We start from the raw sequence: 15,713 nt of genomic DNA, 5'->3' as shown, positions 1-15,713 counted from the left end.
GTAACATTTTTCTTATCAGTGGATGACATTTGTTCACTTTAGTGCACATTCATTTGTTTGTATGTGTATGCATATATTCATTTGTGTGTGCATGAGCTCGCATGTGTGTGTGTGTGTGTGTGTGTGTGTGTGTGTGTGTGTGTATCTGTGTGTGTATGTGTGTGTGTGTGTTTAAATATGTGTGTGTGTGTGTTTAAGTATGTGTGCGCATGTGTGTGTGTGTGTGTGTGTGTGTGTGTCTATGTGTGTGTGTGTGTGTGTGTGTGTGTGTGTGTGTGTGTGTGTGTGTGTGTGCGCGCGCGCTTGGGATAATGTGTGTGATTGTGCGCATGTTAGAGTGTATGTGTTAGAGTGTGTCTATGGCTGGCATGTTAGAGTGTATGTGTTAGAGTGTGTCTATGGCTGACATGTTAGAGTGTATGTGTTAGAGTGTGTCTATGGCTGACATGTTAGAGTGTATGTGTTAGAGTGTGTCTATGGCTGGCATGTTAGAGTGTATGTGTTAGAGTGTGTCTATGGCTGGCATGTTAGAGTGTATGTGTTAGAGTGTGTCTATGGCTGGCATGTTAGAGTGTATGTGTTAGAGTGTGTCTATGGCTGGCATGTTAGAGTGTATGTGTTAGAGTGTGTCTATGGCTGGCATGTTAGAGTGTATGTGTTAGAGTGTGTCTATGGCTGACATGTTAGAGTGTATGTGTTAGAGTGTGTCTATGGCTGGCATGTTAGAGTGTGTGTGTTAGAGTGTATCTATGGCTGGCATGTCAGAGTGTATGTGTTAGAGTGTGTCTATGGCTGGCATGTTAGAGTGTATGTGTTAGAGTGTGTCTATGGCTGGCATGTTAGAGTGTATGTGTTAGAGTGTGTCTATGGCTGGCATGTTAGAGTGTATGTGTTAGAGTGTGTCTATGGCTGGCATGTTAGAGTGTGTGTGTTAGAGTGTGTCTATGGCTGGCCGTCGGTCTCTCTGTCTGCTTCACACATACCTTCCTTGACGCTGCAAAGACATTGCAAAACCTTGTTACCAAAACCTCGGTGGAGTGAGCTTCGTGAATAAGACTTTGAGAAGTCGACTGTCCCCAATTAATATCGCGCTTCAGACAATCAAGTTCATGTTATTGTTTTATTTCCAGAAGTGTGCTCATGATTTCATTGTGTTGTTTCTAGATCACGATGTTGCTGCTTTGGTCTTCAACCATCAACCAACTTGGTGAGTTGCTCGGGCTGGGATGCATCAGATGATGACGACGACGACGATGTGACTTAGATTGTAGTACCTGAGTTAGTGAGTGAGTTACTGAATTACTCGGTGCTTTTGATGCTAATAAGCTTGGGATTTAGATTGTAATTCGAGATGTAGTGAGTGAGACAGCTCGAGGTAGTTGATGAATATGTGCTGTTGATGCCAGCGAGTTTGTGAGTTTGAATTTTACTTCAGGAGTTGGTGAGTGAAGCTGCTTGAGTCAGTCGGCGATAGAGTGCTGTTGAATCTAGTAAGTTTGTGAGTTGTGGATTAAGATTGATTTGAGTTAGTGACTCAGTAAGTGAGTTGATAAATGAACGGTCGATGGGCGAGTTGGGGAGTGAGTGAGTGAGCCGTTTTAGCTGTTTTGACAGTGACATGGTCTGGTGGTGAGTCTGTGAGTGATTTGGTGACCGCATGGACGAGTTACCAAGTGATTGAGTTGGTTGACAGCAATGAATGTGAAGCCGTGTTTTAGTTGCTGAGTGGTTTAGTCGACGGGAGAATGACTTAGTCAGTTGGTGAGTTGGCGAGTAAACTATTTGATGGATAAGAGAGTAGGGATTTCGGCTCATTCGATCTGTCAAGCCAACATAGTATAAAACACAGTGATTACCTTATATTTGCCAGGAAGTAGCCAATCAAAATTGCGCATTTCATTTCCGGTATACATTTTCACCTTTAAAAAAACCCACAAACACACACTCAAAGCGCATATTTCTGGATAACGCCGGCGATCCTCAGTTGCAAAAGTGAACACAACCGCCCAGCCCTCTTCACTGACCCCTGACCTTGACTAGTTGTATTTTGTTGCAGGGCCTGCTGTTACTGCCCCAAGAAGAAAACATGCCGTCTGCAGACCAGCTGATGACCTTGACAGTCTTGTGCGTCGTCAGTCATTCCTTCTGATAGACACAGTCCGGAAAGAACTTGGCCCCGGGTTTCATTGGCAGTGGAAGAGTTGCCCCCCTTGTAAACCGCGAGGCAAGCGCACGTAGCCACTGATCACTGTGACGTCATGATCATCTGTCTCCTCAGTCTTATCAGAGGGTGACGTCACATGTTGGGTGTGGCGTGTTGGTCACGTCTGGACAGCAGCTCAGTCCCAAACCGTTGACGTGGCGCGAGTTTCCCACTATCCTTGTCGTCCACAGCACTTCTCACTGGACCTGCTTGTAAAGTGTATGACGAATTGTGCTGTGTTGTGTGACAATTATGAGGGGGCATGTTGTGTGACAATTATGAGGGGGCAACACAGGACCTGCTTGTACAGTGTATGACGAATTGTGCCGTGTTGTGTGACAATTATGAGGGGGCAACACTGCTTGTACAGTGTATGACGAATTATGCCGTGTTGTGTGACAATTATGAGGGGGCAACACAGGACCTGCTTGTAAAGTGTATGACAAAGTATGCCGTTTTGTGACAATTATGAGGGGGCAACACAGGACCTGCTTGTAAAGTGTATGACAAAGTATGCCGTTTTGTGACAATTATGAGGGGGCAACACAGGACCTGCTTGTAAAGTGTATGACAAAGTATGCCGTGTTGTGTGACAATTATGAGGGGGCAACACTGCTTGTACAGTGTATGACGAATTATGCCGTGTTGTGTGACAATTATGAGGGGGGAACACTGGACCTGCTTGTAAAGTGTATGACAAAGTATGCCGTGTTGTGTGACAATTATGAGGGGGCAACACTGCTTGTACAGTGTATGACGAATTATGCCGTGTTGTGTGACAATTATGAGGGGACAACACTGGACCTGCTTGTAAAGTGTATGACAAAGTATGCCGTGTTGTGTCAATTATGAGGGGACAACACTGGACCTGCTTGTAAAGTGTATGACGAATTATGCCGTGTTGTGTGACAATTATGAGGGGGCAACACTGCTGTGATAATCTCAGTTTTATACTGGCTGTATCCGTTGTGCTAGCTGTGAAGTGACATAGACCCTTAGATTGTGGTTGTGCATGTCAATGAGTATAGCGGCATCCTTCTTTTCGCGTAAGTCGTCAATGTGTGGTTGTACCTGACCTCCACCTTTACCATGGGCATGGCGTTGTCGCAGGGCCAGTCACTGAGTTATGATGTGCATCTGTTCTGTGACCACGGTGTTACTCAACTCTCTTGCAGATCAACTATTTATTTATTAAGGAGATTTCTATAGCTCATAACTAAAAGCACTATGCGCTTAAGCACTATGCGCTTAAGCACTATCCGTTTCGTGAAACAGATTCAGTTGACGTTTATCAATCGCCTAACTGCAGACATCATGTTTATCTGCAGACAATGTCAATCAAGTTTCTCGCTGTTTTAATGGTCAGAGACGCATGACAAAAAGCATAAAATACTTCAGAAGTCTCTCTCTTTTCAATCCAACCATTCGGCTGGTGCTAGTATAAGCATTTTACAAGATTTTACAACAGTCCTGTTGAATTTGCAGTCACTAAACATAGCCAGAGGAACCTAAAAGGTCATCTAATTTTATCGTTGCTATACCTATTGGGCGCTGCTGCAACTGTCCGGTTAAAATGATTGATGCACGTGCGTGGCAGCTTTTGTTTTTGGTTGCTTCTTGTCTTAGATTAAATACCGTTATGCTGCTAAGACGATTTAATTCAATTGGTCAGTTTAGCAGCAGTTGACTTGTGATTCCCAGCCGGTTACACGGAAGGCAAATCGTTAGTAAGAGTTTGTGATTTATAGTACTTCTTGGCATAAATGCCCGCCGACTGTGTTTCACCTTACACACATTGAAGGCAAATCGTTAGTAAGAGTTTGTGATTTATAGTACTTCTTGGCATAAATGCCCGCCGACTGTGTTTCACCTTACACACATTGAAGGCAAATCGTTAGTAAGAGTTTGTGATTTATAGTACTTCTTGGCATAAATGCCCGCCGACTGTGTTTCACCTTACACACATTGAAGGCAAATCGTTAGTAAGAGTTTGTGATTTATAGTACTTCTTGGCATAAATGCCCGCCGACTGTGTTTCACCTTACACACATTGAAGGCAAATCGTTAGTAAGAGTTTGTGATTTATAGTACTTCTTGGCATAAATGCCCGCCGACTGTGTTTCACCTTACACACATTGAAGGCAAATCGTTAGTAAGAGTTTGTGATTTATAGTACTTCTTGGCATAAATGCCCGCCGACTGTGTTTCACCTTACACACATTGAAGGCAAATCGTTAGTAAGAGTTTGTGATTTATAGTACTTCTTGGCATAAATGCCCGCCGACTGTGTTTCACCTTACACACATTGAAGGCAAATCGTTAGTAAGAGTTTGTGATTTATAGTACTTCTTGGCATAATGCATGCCGACTGTGTTTCACCTTACACACTGAAGACTGAGCCTACCAACTCCAGTGTCACGTACGATGTTAATGTTCCACTGTTGAACAAACTTTCTGCAACAAGTTTTGAACACAGTTTGTGTGTGTGTGTGTATGTGTGTGTGTGTGTGTGTGTGTGTGTGTGTGTTCCAGGATGTGATTGAAGAAGAACAAAAGACGACGAGATTATAATGATGATGATGATTACGACGACGACGATGATGATGATGATGATGATGATCGTCGGAGGAGGAGGGAAAATAGCTCGATTACTAGAAAACAACAACAACCACAACAACAACCAACAACAACAGCTACAAACAACTACAACAAACAACTACAACAAACACAACAACAACAACAACCGTGAAGATGAAAACTGACAGAAGAGGAGGAGCGGTGTACAAAGCCTTGAAGGCTCACGTTTGAACTCATGTACAGTCCATCAACCATTCCCTTGTCCACTGTCCCTACGGCAAATGCTGAACTACGGTACATGCTGTGCAGTATGTAGACCAAGTCCATCAATCATTCCCTTGTCCACTGTCCCTACGTCAAATGCTGAACTACGGTACATGCTGTGCAGTATGTAGACCAAGTCCATCAATCATTCCCTTGTCCACTGTCCCAAAGGCAAATGCTGAACTACGGTACATGCTGTGCGGTATGTAGACCAAGTCCATCAATCATTCCCTTGTCCACTGTCCCTACGGCAAATGCCGCTGAACTACGGTACATGCTGCGCAGTATGTAGACCAAGTCCATCAATCATTCCCTTGTCCACTGTCCCTACGGCAAATGCTGAACTACGGTACATGCTGTGCAGTATGTAGACCAAGTCCATCAATCATTCCCTTGTCCACTGTCCCTACAGCAAATGCTGAACTACGGTACATGTTGTGCAGTATGTAGACCAAGTCCATCAATCATTCCCTTGTCCACTGTCCCTACGGCAAATGCTGAACTACGGTATACGCTTTGCAGTATGTGGACCTTTTGCGCTGTCCCTACGGCAAATGCGGAACTACTGAATACGCTTTGCAGTATGTGGACCTTTTCCGCTGTCCCTACGGCAAATGCTGAACTACGGTATACGCTTTGTAGTATGTGGACCTTTTACGCTGTCCCTACGGCAAATGCTGAACTACGGTTTATCCTACATACGTGAGAGAGACCACTCATTACATAACAATATCGTTCAAACCACACGTGTGTATATCATGTAAATGAGGTTATGTCAAGCAAGTCTGGCAGGGCCGGACCTGTTTTTCCACTGCTAATGATGCCAAAGTCACCGAGACAAACGTCATTATGGAAAAAAATTGCGCTCGCTAATTCCCCTCGATGAATTTTTAGAACTAACACGTCACGCTACACTTTCCAGAGTGACGTTTCTTTGCTTTGACGTAAGAGATTGCACGAGGCTATGGAAGAGATCGAGGTTCCAAAAGAAGCGTCTTCTCGACTGCGGGACGTTTTGAGTAAAATACACGTAAGTACAGTATGTAGGATATGCTTTTTCAAATAGTGAATAGCTCGCTTTCGCTCGCAGTTCAATATTTTAAAAAAAACTCGTGTAAATCTGGTACGACACAGCAAGCCATTTAGTATCTATATAGAGGAAGGGCCCCTAATATGGACCACTTTTTGTTTACTGCTGATAACTAGCTTGTTTTCATTTTGTGGTTGGTAGTCCTTCTCTCTTAGTTTAACCGTTAGGCCTAATTAGAGTGAAATAGCTTTGATAGACCTTCAGCAAAAATTAAATACAGAAAAAAAATCACAAATGGTCCATATTAGGAGCGTGGGCGCCCAATATGGACCAGTGAAGCGGCCTTCACAAATCACTGTAAAAAGCCCCCTATGCTTCAAAATAACATGATACAACTTAGTGTGCAAGTCAGACTAATTCAAATATGCTTTAGATTTAGCTGTTTCGGGTTGATGAGAGCATGCATTACTTGAAGCACACCAGGAAACTGAAGAAGCTTATCAAAAACAGATTGAAAATAAGTGAAATTATCAACTTCCACAAAAAAAAGACTATTTGTTATATTTTTTTTAAATCTCGAGGGCTAGTTATAGGTTATTTTCGGTAAGCTTCTTAATGAATTAATTAAAATTGCCTTTAGTTTTTATTTTCTTCGATTTGTTGAAGGTGGTCCATATTAGGGGACTCACACATACTTTGAGGTTTTGCTATTATTTTTTGTTTGCAGTAAAAACTTGGGGTACACACTGTTAAAATGCAACAAATACTGTCTTAGCTGTCATATATAGCCATTTTTGTGTTATGAAAGCTTTGGCTGTGGACAGAAACGAGTCCGTTTTAGGCGGTAAATTTAGAGTGAACGCTGCCAAAAGCGAAAAAGCCTAACGGTTTTGAGGTTTGTGTTTCTGCAACTGTTTTGACGTGTGCAACTTATCCAGAGAGGGTGAATAAAGCGAATGAAATTGTTTTGAGCGCTATAGCGCCTTTAGTTTGTCAGAACAGGAGGTGGTCCATATTAGGAGCCGGTCCATATTAGGAGCCTTTCCGCTTCGACCCCCCGCGGGTTAGGGGGAAGAATTTATCCGATGCTCCCCAGCATGTCGTAAGAGGCGACTAACGGATTCTGTTTCTCCTTTTACCCTTGTTAAGTGTTTCTTGTATAGAATATTGTCAATTTTTGTAAAGGTTTTAGTCAACCAGTATGTAAGAAATGTTAAGTCCTTTGTACTGGAAACTTGCATTCTCCCAGTAAGGTAATATATTGTTGACAGAAGGGTAGTCGGCTTTGTGGCTTCCTCTCGGCTTTCACCACACCGCGTCATAGGTCTTCTTGAAGAAGAACCTTCCTCTCCCAGGATAAAGTTTTCTGTTTCTTCTGTTGTTGACGTTTCTGTAGCGAAGTCTTTTTTGCAGGGAGGGGGTGCTAACCCCACGCCCAACCCTCCTCCTTTTTCAGCCGGGCTCGGGACCGTCCTTGGCGGAGTTTAATATATTGTACTACGTTGCAAAGCCCCTGGAGCAAATATTTTATTAGTGCTTTTGTGAACAAGAAACAATTGACAAGTGGCTCTATCCCATCTCCCCCTTTTCCACGTCGCGATTATAACCTTCGTGGTTGAAAACGACGTTAAACACCAAAGAAAGAAAGAAAGATCTACTATACGCTTTGCAGTATGTAGACCAAGCAGGCATGTTGGCATGTCCATGATGTTGATTTACAATAATCGTAAGCTGGAATAGATGCGTCATTACATTTAGTCAAGTTTTGACTAAATGTTTTAACGTAGGGGGGGAATCGAGACGAGGATGTGGTGTATGTGTGTGTGTGTGTGTGTGTGTGTGTGTGTAGAGCGTTTCAGACTAAAGTACATGACCGATCTTTATGAAATTTGACATGAGAGTTCCTGGGAATGATATCCCCGGACGTTTTTTTCTTTTTTTCGATAAATGTCTTTGATGACGTCATATCCGGCTTTTTGTAAAAGTTGAGGCGGCACTGTCACACCCTCATTTTTCAATCAAATTGATTGAAATTTTGGCCAAGCAATCTTCGACGAAGGCCGGACTTCGGTATTGCATTTCAGTTTGGTGGCTTAAAAATTAATTAATGACTGGTCATTAAAAATCTTAAAATTGTAAAAAAAAAAAATTTTATAAAACGATCCAAATTTACGTTCATCTTATTCTTTATCATGTTCTGATTCCAAAAACATATAAATATGTTATATTTGGATTAAAAACAAGCTCTGAAAATTAAAAATATAAAAATTATGATCAAAATTAAATTTCCGAAATCGTTTCAAAATCTATTTCATCTTATTCCTTGTCGGTTCCTGATTCCAAAAACATTACCAGCTATTGTGTTTTCAGCGTAGCAATAGGGCCCGATATTTAGACGAGACAAGTATAATGCCGACGAGTCGAAGACGAGTCGCATTATACTTGTTCGAGTCTAAATATCGGACCCTATTGCTACGATGAAAACACAATAGCGTTTATATAGCTATTCTGACATTAAATTCTGCAACAACAACTACCAGAATGGTCCATGTCGTTGATTGCAGACGACGGTTCACTTTCCGCATGAAGCCACGGAAATAAGCGAACATTGAAAAGCCCATGGACATGTATTACGGAGAAAACTCGAGGTAACCGGATGTTTAGCATTACGTCAATATGCTAGGAATCATATGACGTCATGACGTATCATGCTTGCCTACGTATATTGTATATTCGAAAGTCTGACTTCTGTTGGGAATTCGCGTGGTGAAGACTGCGGTAAATCTGTAGATGATAAGAGAACAAGGATTGTCTCAGAAGAAACGACTAAATAATGTTTCAGACCGGTAACTTCATTTCAACATTGCACTATACAATGGACGATGTGACAGGAGAGTTTGCTGATTTTGTGTTAAACATTGGAGAGATGATCAGATCGTCTGCTAGAATCAGAGATAGGTCGCTTCAGATTGCAGCTTCTGGAAATTTGCAAGGTTTGTTGCCTGTTAAAGAACTGGATTTTACACGTAATGTATGTCATGTACAGTAAGCAACAACAAAAACACACACAAAGCAAATGGCATCGTCTGTCGACTAGTCACAGAAACAAACCTGGCGAGGTATGCGTGTACTTTATACACGTGGAAGAAACCGGAACCATGCGTCTTTGTTATCGACAATATGCTTTTGGATATTGAGTAAAATGGCCGACTTCCGCCGCATTATGCTTTGATGATCGGAAGAGACCATCCAATCACAGCCCCCGAATTCCCCCACGTGTTCATCAGAATAGCTATATATAGATATGTTTTACTTTAAACGCAATCATTGTTATTTATAGATCACAGGCACCTGATGTAAGTAGGTCACACACGTGTAAATGTTGTGCCCAGTCCTTGTTTTTGTTTCTGTTATTATTTTGGTTAGCAGGTCTAGTTGAGCACGTATTAAGTATCATGTGCCCACTGCTGGTCATTGTGCATTTTAGTTGATGGACTGATGATGTCATTTGTGTGGAGTCGACGCGCGTGCGAGGATATGTATGTGTGGGAGGGGGGGGGGGGGGGGCGCGGGAGATGGAAGCTTGCTGTATGTTATGTAATGTATATATTGTGTGTGATACGTGGAAATGTGATACTATTTATTTGCATGTATGATACAGGTACAAATGTGATGATTGTAGGCTTATACTAGTGATTACTGTGTGTGATACATGAAATGTGATATGAATGCTGTTTTTATATGTTATACTCTTACTTTCTCCCAAGCGCAAGACAAATTCTTCTATGAAAATTGAAGCCAATAAAATTTGAGTTGAGTTGAGTTGAGTTGTTTCGATTAAAAACACGCTCAGAAAGTTAAAACGAAGAGAGGTGCAGTAAAGCGTGCTATGAAGCACAGCGCAACCGCTGCCGCGCCAAACAGGCTCGTCACTTTCACTGCCTTTTGCACTAGCGGCGGACTACGTTCAGTTTCATTCTGTGAGTTCCACAGCTTGACTAAATGTAGTAATGTCGCCTTACGCGACTTGTTTACATTATGGTGTGGACATAGCAAGTTATGAAGTTAAAATGTTGTATTGGAATGATTTGGCCTTGTTTATTATCACAGCAAAATTATATTCTTCATTCAAAGTATTTAGTTTCTGTAAGGTTGTCAAATGTCTGAGTTTGCCAAAACCGCACACGCACACGAACGCACGCACTCAATCAATCAATATGAGGCTTATATCGCGCGTATTCCGTGGGTACAGCTCTAAGCGCAGGGATTTTTTTTATTTTTTTATTTTTTTATTATTTTTTTTATTTTATGCAATTCATATCGCGCACATATTCAAGGCGCAGGGATTTATTTATGCCGTGTGAGATGGAATTTTTTTTACACAATACATCACGCATTCACATCGGCCAGCAGATCGCAGCCATTTCGGCGCATATCCTACTTTTCACGGCCTATTATTCGAAGTCACACGGGTATTTTGGTGGACATTTTTATCTATGCCTATCCACTTTTGCCAGGAAAGACCCTTTTGTCAATCGTGGGATCTTTAACGTGCACACCCCAATGTAGTGTACACGAAGGGACCTCGGTTTTTCGTCTCATCCGAAAGACTAGCACTTGAACCCACCACCTAGGTTAGGAAAGGGGGGAGAAAATTGCTAACGCCCTGACCCAGGGTCGAACTCGCAACCTCTCGCTTCGGAGCGCAAGTGCGTTACCACTCGGCCACCCAGCAAGGAAGAACCGCGCACGCACGCTTACACACGCAACCTCTGGACACACACACACACGAACACACACACACATGAGCGCATAATCGCGCCCGCGGAGTGCCGAATGTAGCTGATTAATACATAAAGGCCATTCACATTACAGAGCGCGCTAAGCATGCTACAGGCGCGGGATAAAGAAAGCGGAAGACAGTGCATTTACATATGATATCTCCTCATATTCATGTGCCAATAACCTATTGTCCCGGCATTTGTGTCACATGCTTGTACAGATATGTGAAATATCGTATGTCACATGCTTGTACAGATATCTGAAATATCGTATGTCACAGGGCCGGACCAAATGAGTTGTAAGGGGGGGGGGGGGGGGGGGGGTTCCTCCTTTTTTTTTGGGGGGGGGGCAAATCAGCGAAGGTGGGGGGGGGGGGGGGGGTACCTTTTTCTCATCGGATTTCACATTGAATAAAATTTGTTAGAGACACACACAAAATTTATTTAAAAAAAACAACAACACTCAAAGCAAGGTACATGCTTTTTCCAGGGGTGGGGTTCTGGAACCCCCCCTGGGTCCGGCCCTGTGTCACATGCTTGTAATACCAAAGCTGTGGTATAAAAATTGACAAATCTACAGTCGTTTGAAGTAGGGATACGGGATGTTTGAGTTCAGTGAAAATGGGTCATTTTGCTCAAACAAAAGCGTCAATAGCAGTAATTAGGGAACTTTAATACTATTTTTAACATCTTTCTAGGCATCTTTCAAGTAAATCGCAAGAACTACGTTACTTTTTAAAGGTTGGAGAAGCCATTTCCATCAAAAAGTGAAAATCACCCAAATTGTGCCTCACTGCTATCTCCGCGTGTAGTGCTGATCGGACAGTTGCGAGTTAAGACTGGTTTCGTGGAAGTGGGTCATCGTATGTCACATTGAATCTGTCCATGCATATAAACATACGAAATGAAAACCAATTAAAAATAAATAATCAAATGTTTTTCAGATACAATTTTTTCATCTTGTTGAGTTTTACAAAAAATTGTGTTTTATTTTTTGTTTTTCCCTCTGAATAAATGTTTGGTTTTCTCAAATGTAAATATGTTCTTGCTTTTATGTGACTTCTGTAGCTTATTTTTTACGATTTCAAAGATAAAGGAGTAAACAAGAGAGCTGTTTACAACATTGATCAAAGATAAAGGAGTAAATTAGCGAGCTGTTTACAACATAATACATTGATCAAAGATAAAGGAGTACATAATTAGCGAGCTGTTTACAACATTGATCAAAGATAAAGGAGTAAACAAGAGAGCTGTTTACAACACTGATCAAAGATAAAGGAGTACATTAGCGAGCTGTTTACAACATAATACATTGATCAAAGATAAAGGAGTACATTAGCGAGCTGTTTACAACATTGATCAAAGAATTTCTTACAATCACCTAATCGGTTCGTACCCACTTACGTCACGTGACCAACACGCGCACGAAAGACGTACATTGATATTAATAATGCATACATGTGGGGTTTCACTAGTTATACCGCAAACACAATAATTAATGACACAAATGACAAATTATATGTTTTTCATGTTTTTATAGAATAATAATTTACCTTGGTTCAATGAGAAATAAAAAATAAAAGCAGCTACGAAGAAAGAAATGATCAATTCTCACCATGTCACTCAATAACACACTAAACTAAAACATGACTGAAAGTTACCGCATATACACCCCCCCCCTCTTTTCCACACCGTGTACAATGGAACTTGAGCTACCACACAATCACTTTTGATCTATTATTCAATCAGCACATTTTTTTTTAATTTTCTTTGTTGAGAATAAAAACTACAGAAGTTTTCAAAGTTTCTTAATTGTTTTTGTTTTATTTTTTAATTTTTTATTTGATTTTAGGCACATTGTCAGTAGTGTTAAATCAAGCAGAAGTATACAATTACATACCAGCAAAATGTAGGGCTATCTACAACCACAGATTGAGTTATAAATTATCAGAAGCAGTACATTTCATATTTATTTCCTGATGAAAACACCAATATGACACATGTACAAAGTGACAGAACCGTGAACTGAAATTAGCTGGATTGTAAGTAATTTTCTTTCTTTAGGTATTGTTCTATTTAAAAAAAAGGATTTATTTTATGATTTGATTTAATTGTTTGTTTCTTGTTTTTGTGTGAGTGTGCGTGTGTGTTTTTTGGTGTTTTTTTGTGTGTGGTTTTTAGCGGGGGGCTATTTTCTAAACCTAGTACCGTGATCTTTATGCTTTTCATCAGAAGAGAGTTGCAAATTTGTATCCCTTATCTTTCTGTTTAGTAAACTCTTTCTTTTCTTTTTAGTCCAGGTATATATTGGATCAACTTGTTACTCCCTTAATTACGGGAAAATAGTTGACAGCATTATTGCAGTCACGAACTGTTTTGTCAGCCATGCGGACGTAAACAAATTAAAAAAACAAACCCATTTCACTAAGTGTTGTTAGGGTCAGTGACCGGTACATCCCCCAGTTAGTGGGTCAGTGACCGGTACATCCCCCAGTTAGTGGGTCAGTGACCGGTACATCCCCCAGTTAGTGGGTCAGTGACCGGTACATCCCCCAGTTAGTGGGTCAGTGACCGGTACATCCCCCAGTTAGTGGGTCAGTGACCGGTACATCCCCCAGTTAGTGGGTCAGTGCTACTTTGGTCACATACTGCTTCACAGTTTGCCCCAAGTCATGTCTCGACAGCCAAAGGAAACTGTTGGACATTTTAATGAAAGTTTAGTTTTCAATTCTTATGAACGCCAAGGTTGGTTGTAGACCATTGAAAAAGAACACCCGCTATTTATACACACACAAATTGTAATTGTTCAAAAGAACTAAGCTGTTCCCTGGCATGCAATATGGAACACCAGCCCAGAGAACTCCAGTTTGGGTAAATGAAGAAGTAGCGTAAAGCGCGGTTATTACATTAATTCAAACTGTCGAACTAACACCAAATAACGTCATTACCTTGCTATTTTGGAGAAGAAAAAAAACTTTAAATACGTCACTGCAGTGAATGTTGTCTTTGGCGCCATCTTATTCCAGTACGCGCGCTCAATTCTTCACTTGCTGTCATTTTCTGACCACTATGAGTTAGTTTGTGAAAGCAAAACAAGTCGCGTAAGGCGAAAATACAATATTTAGTCAAGTAGCTGTCGAACTCACAGAATGAAACTGAACGCAACGCAACGCAGCAAGACCGTATACTCGTAGCATCGTCACTCCACCGCCCGTGGCAAAGGCAGTGCACGTGGAATTGACAAGAAGAGCGGGGTATTCGTTGCGCTGAGAAGGATAGCACGCTTTTCTGTACCTCTCTTCGTTTTAACTTTCTGAGCGTGTTTTTAATCCAAACATATCATATCTATATATTTTTGGAATCAGGAACCGACAAGGAATAAGATGAAAGTGTTTTTAAATTGATTTCGAAAAAAAAATTTTGATAATAATTTTTATATATTTAATTTTCAGAGCTTGTTTTTAATCCGAATATAACATATTTATATGTTTTTGAAATCAGCAAATGATGGAGAATAAGATAAACGTAAATTTGGATCGTTTTATAAATTTTTTTTTTTTTTTATAATTTTCAGATTTTTAATGACCAAAGTCATTAATTAATTTTTAAGCCACCAAGCTGAAATGCAATACCGAACCCCGGGCTTCGTCGAAGAGTACTTGACCAAAATTTCAACCAATTTGGTTGAAAAATGAGGGCGTGACAGTGCCGCCTCAACTTTCACGAAAAGCCGGATATGACGTCATCAAAGACATTTATCAAAAAAATGAAAAAAACGTTCGGGGATTTCATACCCAGGAACTCTCATGTCAAATTTCATAAAGATCGGTCCAGTAGTTTAGTCTGAATCGCTCTACACACACACACACACAGACAGACAGACGCACATACACCACGACCCTCGTTTCGATTCCCCCTCGATGTTAAAATATTTAGTCAAAACTTGACTAAATATAAAAAAGCACTTGACAGCTTGAAGTGAGATATCTGGGAGCTAGTGGGCACAACCAGCAACAATGACGATGATTCAGGGGACATCATTTGAAATTCTGCAAAATAATGCGTGTTCTCTCTCGGATTTTTTAGTGTTGACAAGTGCAGTGCTCGTTTGGATCTAAAAGTTTGTGCTGATTTTATTCAGCACATTTACTCAAAGCCTTTGTTCTCTTTCTCTGCTCTCTTTACGTCTATAGTTAGACTGAACATTCAGTGATGAAAGAGAAATGTTCCGTTTTGGCATTGGCATGATGATGAATGTATTGTGTCTCGGTGCCGCCTGATGTATTTGCTGGTGCATATAATTACTGTTTCATTGTGTTTTTCATGTGCACAGCTGTTGCCCCTGTCTCTCTTGGTAGATTCTTTGTTAGGCTAATATTCACCAACACTATCTGTAGTGTTCCATGCAGTGTTTAAAAAAATAAATATATTTGAACAGCTGTTTCCTCATTGTGTATGTAGTATCTTCACTGTTCATCTAATCCCGCGTACCGGTCTTGTGTTGAATATCATTGACGGGAGATGGCGATGATAGATGCGGACTAATTACACTGCAATTCTGAGAGAGTATCACATCTTTGTCATCTGTATATATTCAGTTGCACGGAAAATGACCCGGATGCTTTCAGAAATCTCAAATGTTGCACACACAAAATCTCAAATGTTGCACACACAAAATCTCAAATGTTGCAAACACAGACACACACACACACACACACACACACACACACACACACACACACACAGACACACACACACACACATACACACACACACACATACGCACATACACACACACATAGACACACACACACACACACACACACTAACACACACACACACACACACACACAACCGG

At 41.0% G+C, this 15,713-nt stretch overlaps 1 protein-coding gene across 4 annotated transcripts in view; it reads left to right on the top strand.

Annotated features, from left to right (window-relative positions):
* LOC138949755 (uncharacterized) overlaps positions 1–4,678 on the top strand; it is a 20,587-nt gene extending 15,909 nt beyond the window's left edge. For 2 of the 4 annotated variants that reach the window (XM_070321578.1, XM_070321579.1), the window contains exons 13-14: positions 1,165–1,207; positions 2,057–4,678. In XM_070321578.1, coding sequence (XP_070177679.1) covers positions 1,165–1,207; positions 2,057–2,108 — 95 coding nt within the window. In that variant the 3' untranslated portion in view covers positions 2,109–4,678. Of the gene's footprint in view, positions 1–1,164; positions 1,287–2,056 lie in introns of all 4 variants that reach the window. The other 2 variants (XR_011450427.1, XR_011450421.1) reach the window with 2 other exon arrangements.
* The last annotated feature ends 11,035 nt before the right edge of the window (positions 4,679–15,713 follow it).

Source organism: Littorina saxatilis, linkage group LG1, assembly GCF_037325665.1.
Source record: "Littorina saxatilis isolate snail1 linkage group LG1, US_GU_Lsax_2.0, whole genome shotgun sequence".
Lineage (NCBI taxonomy): Eukaryota > Metazoa > Mollusca > Gastropoda > Littorinimorpha > Littorinidae > Littorina > Littorina saxatilis.
This window is presented reverse-complemented; position numbering and strand designations above follow the sequence as displayed.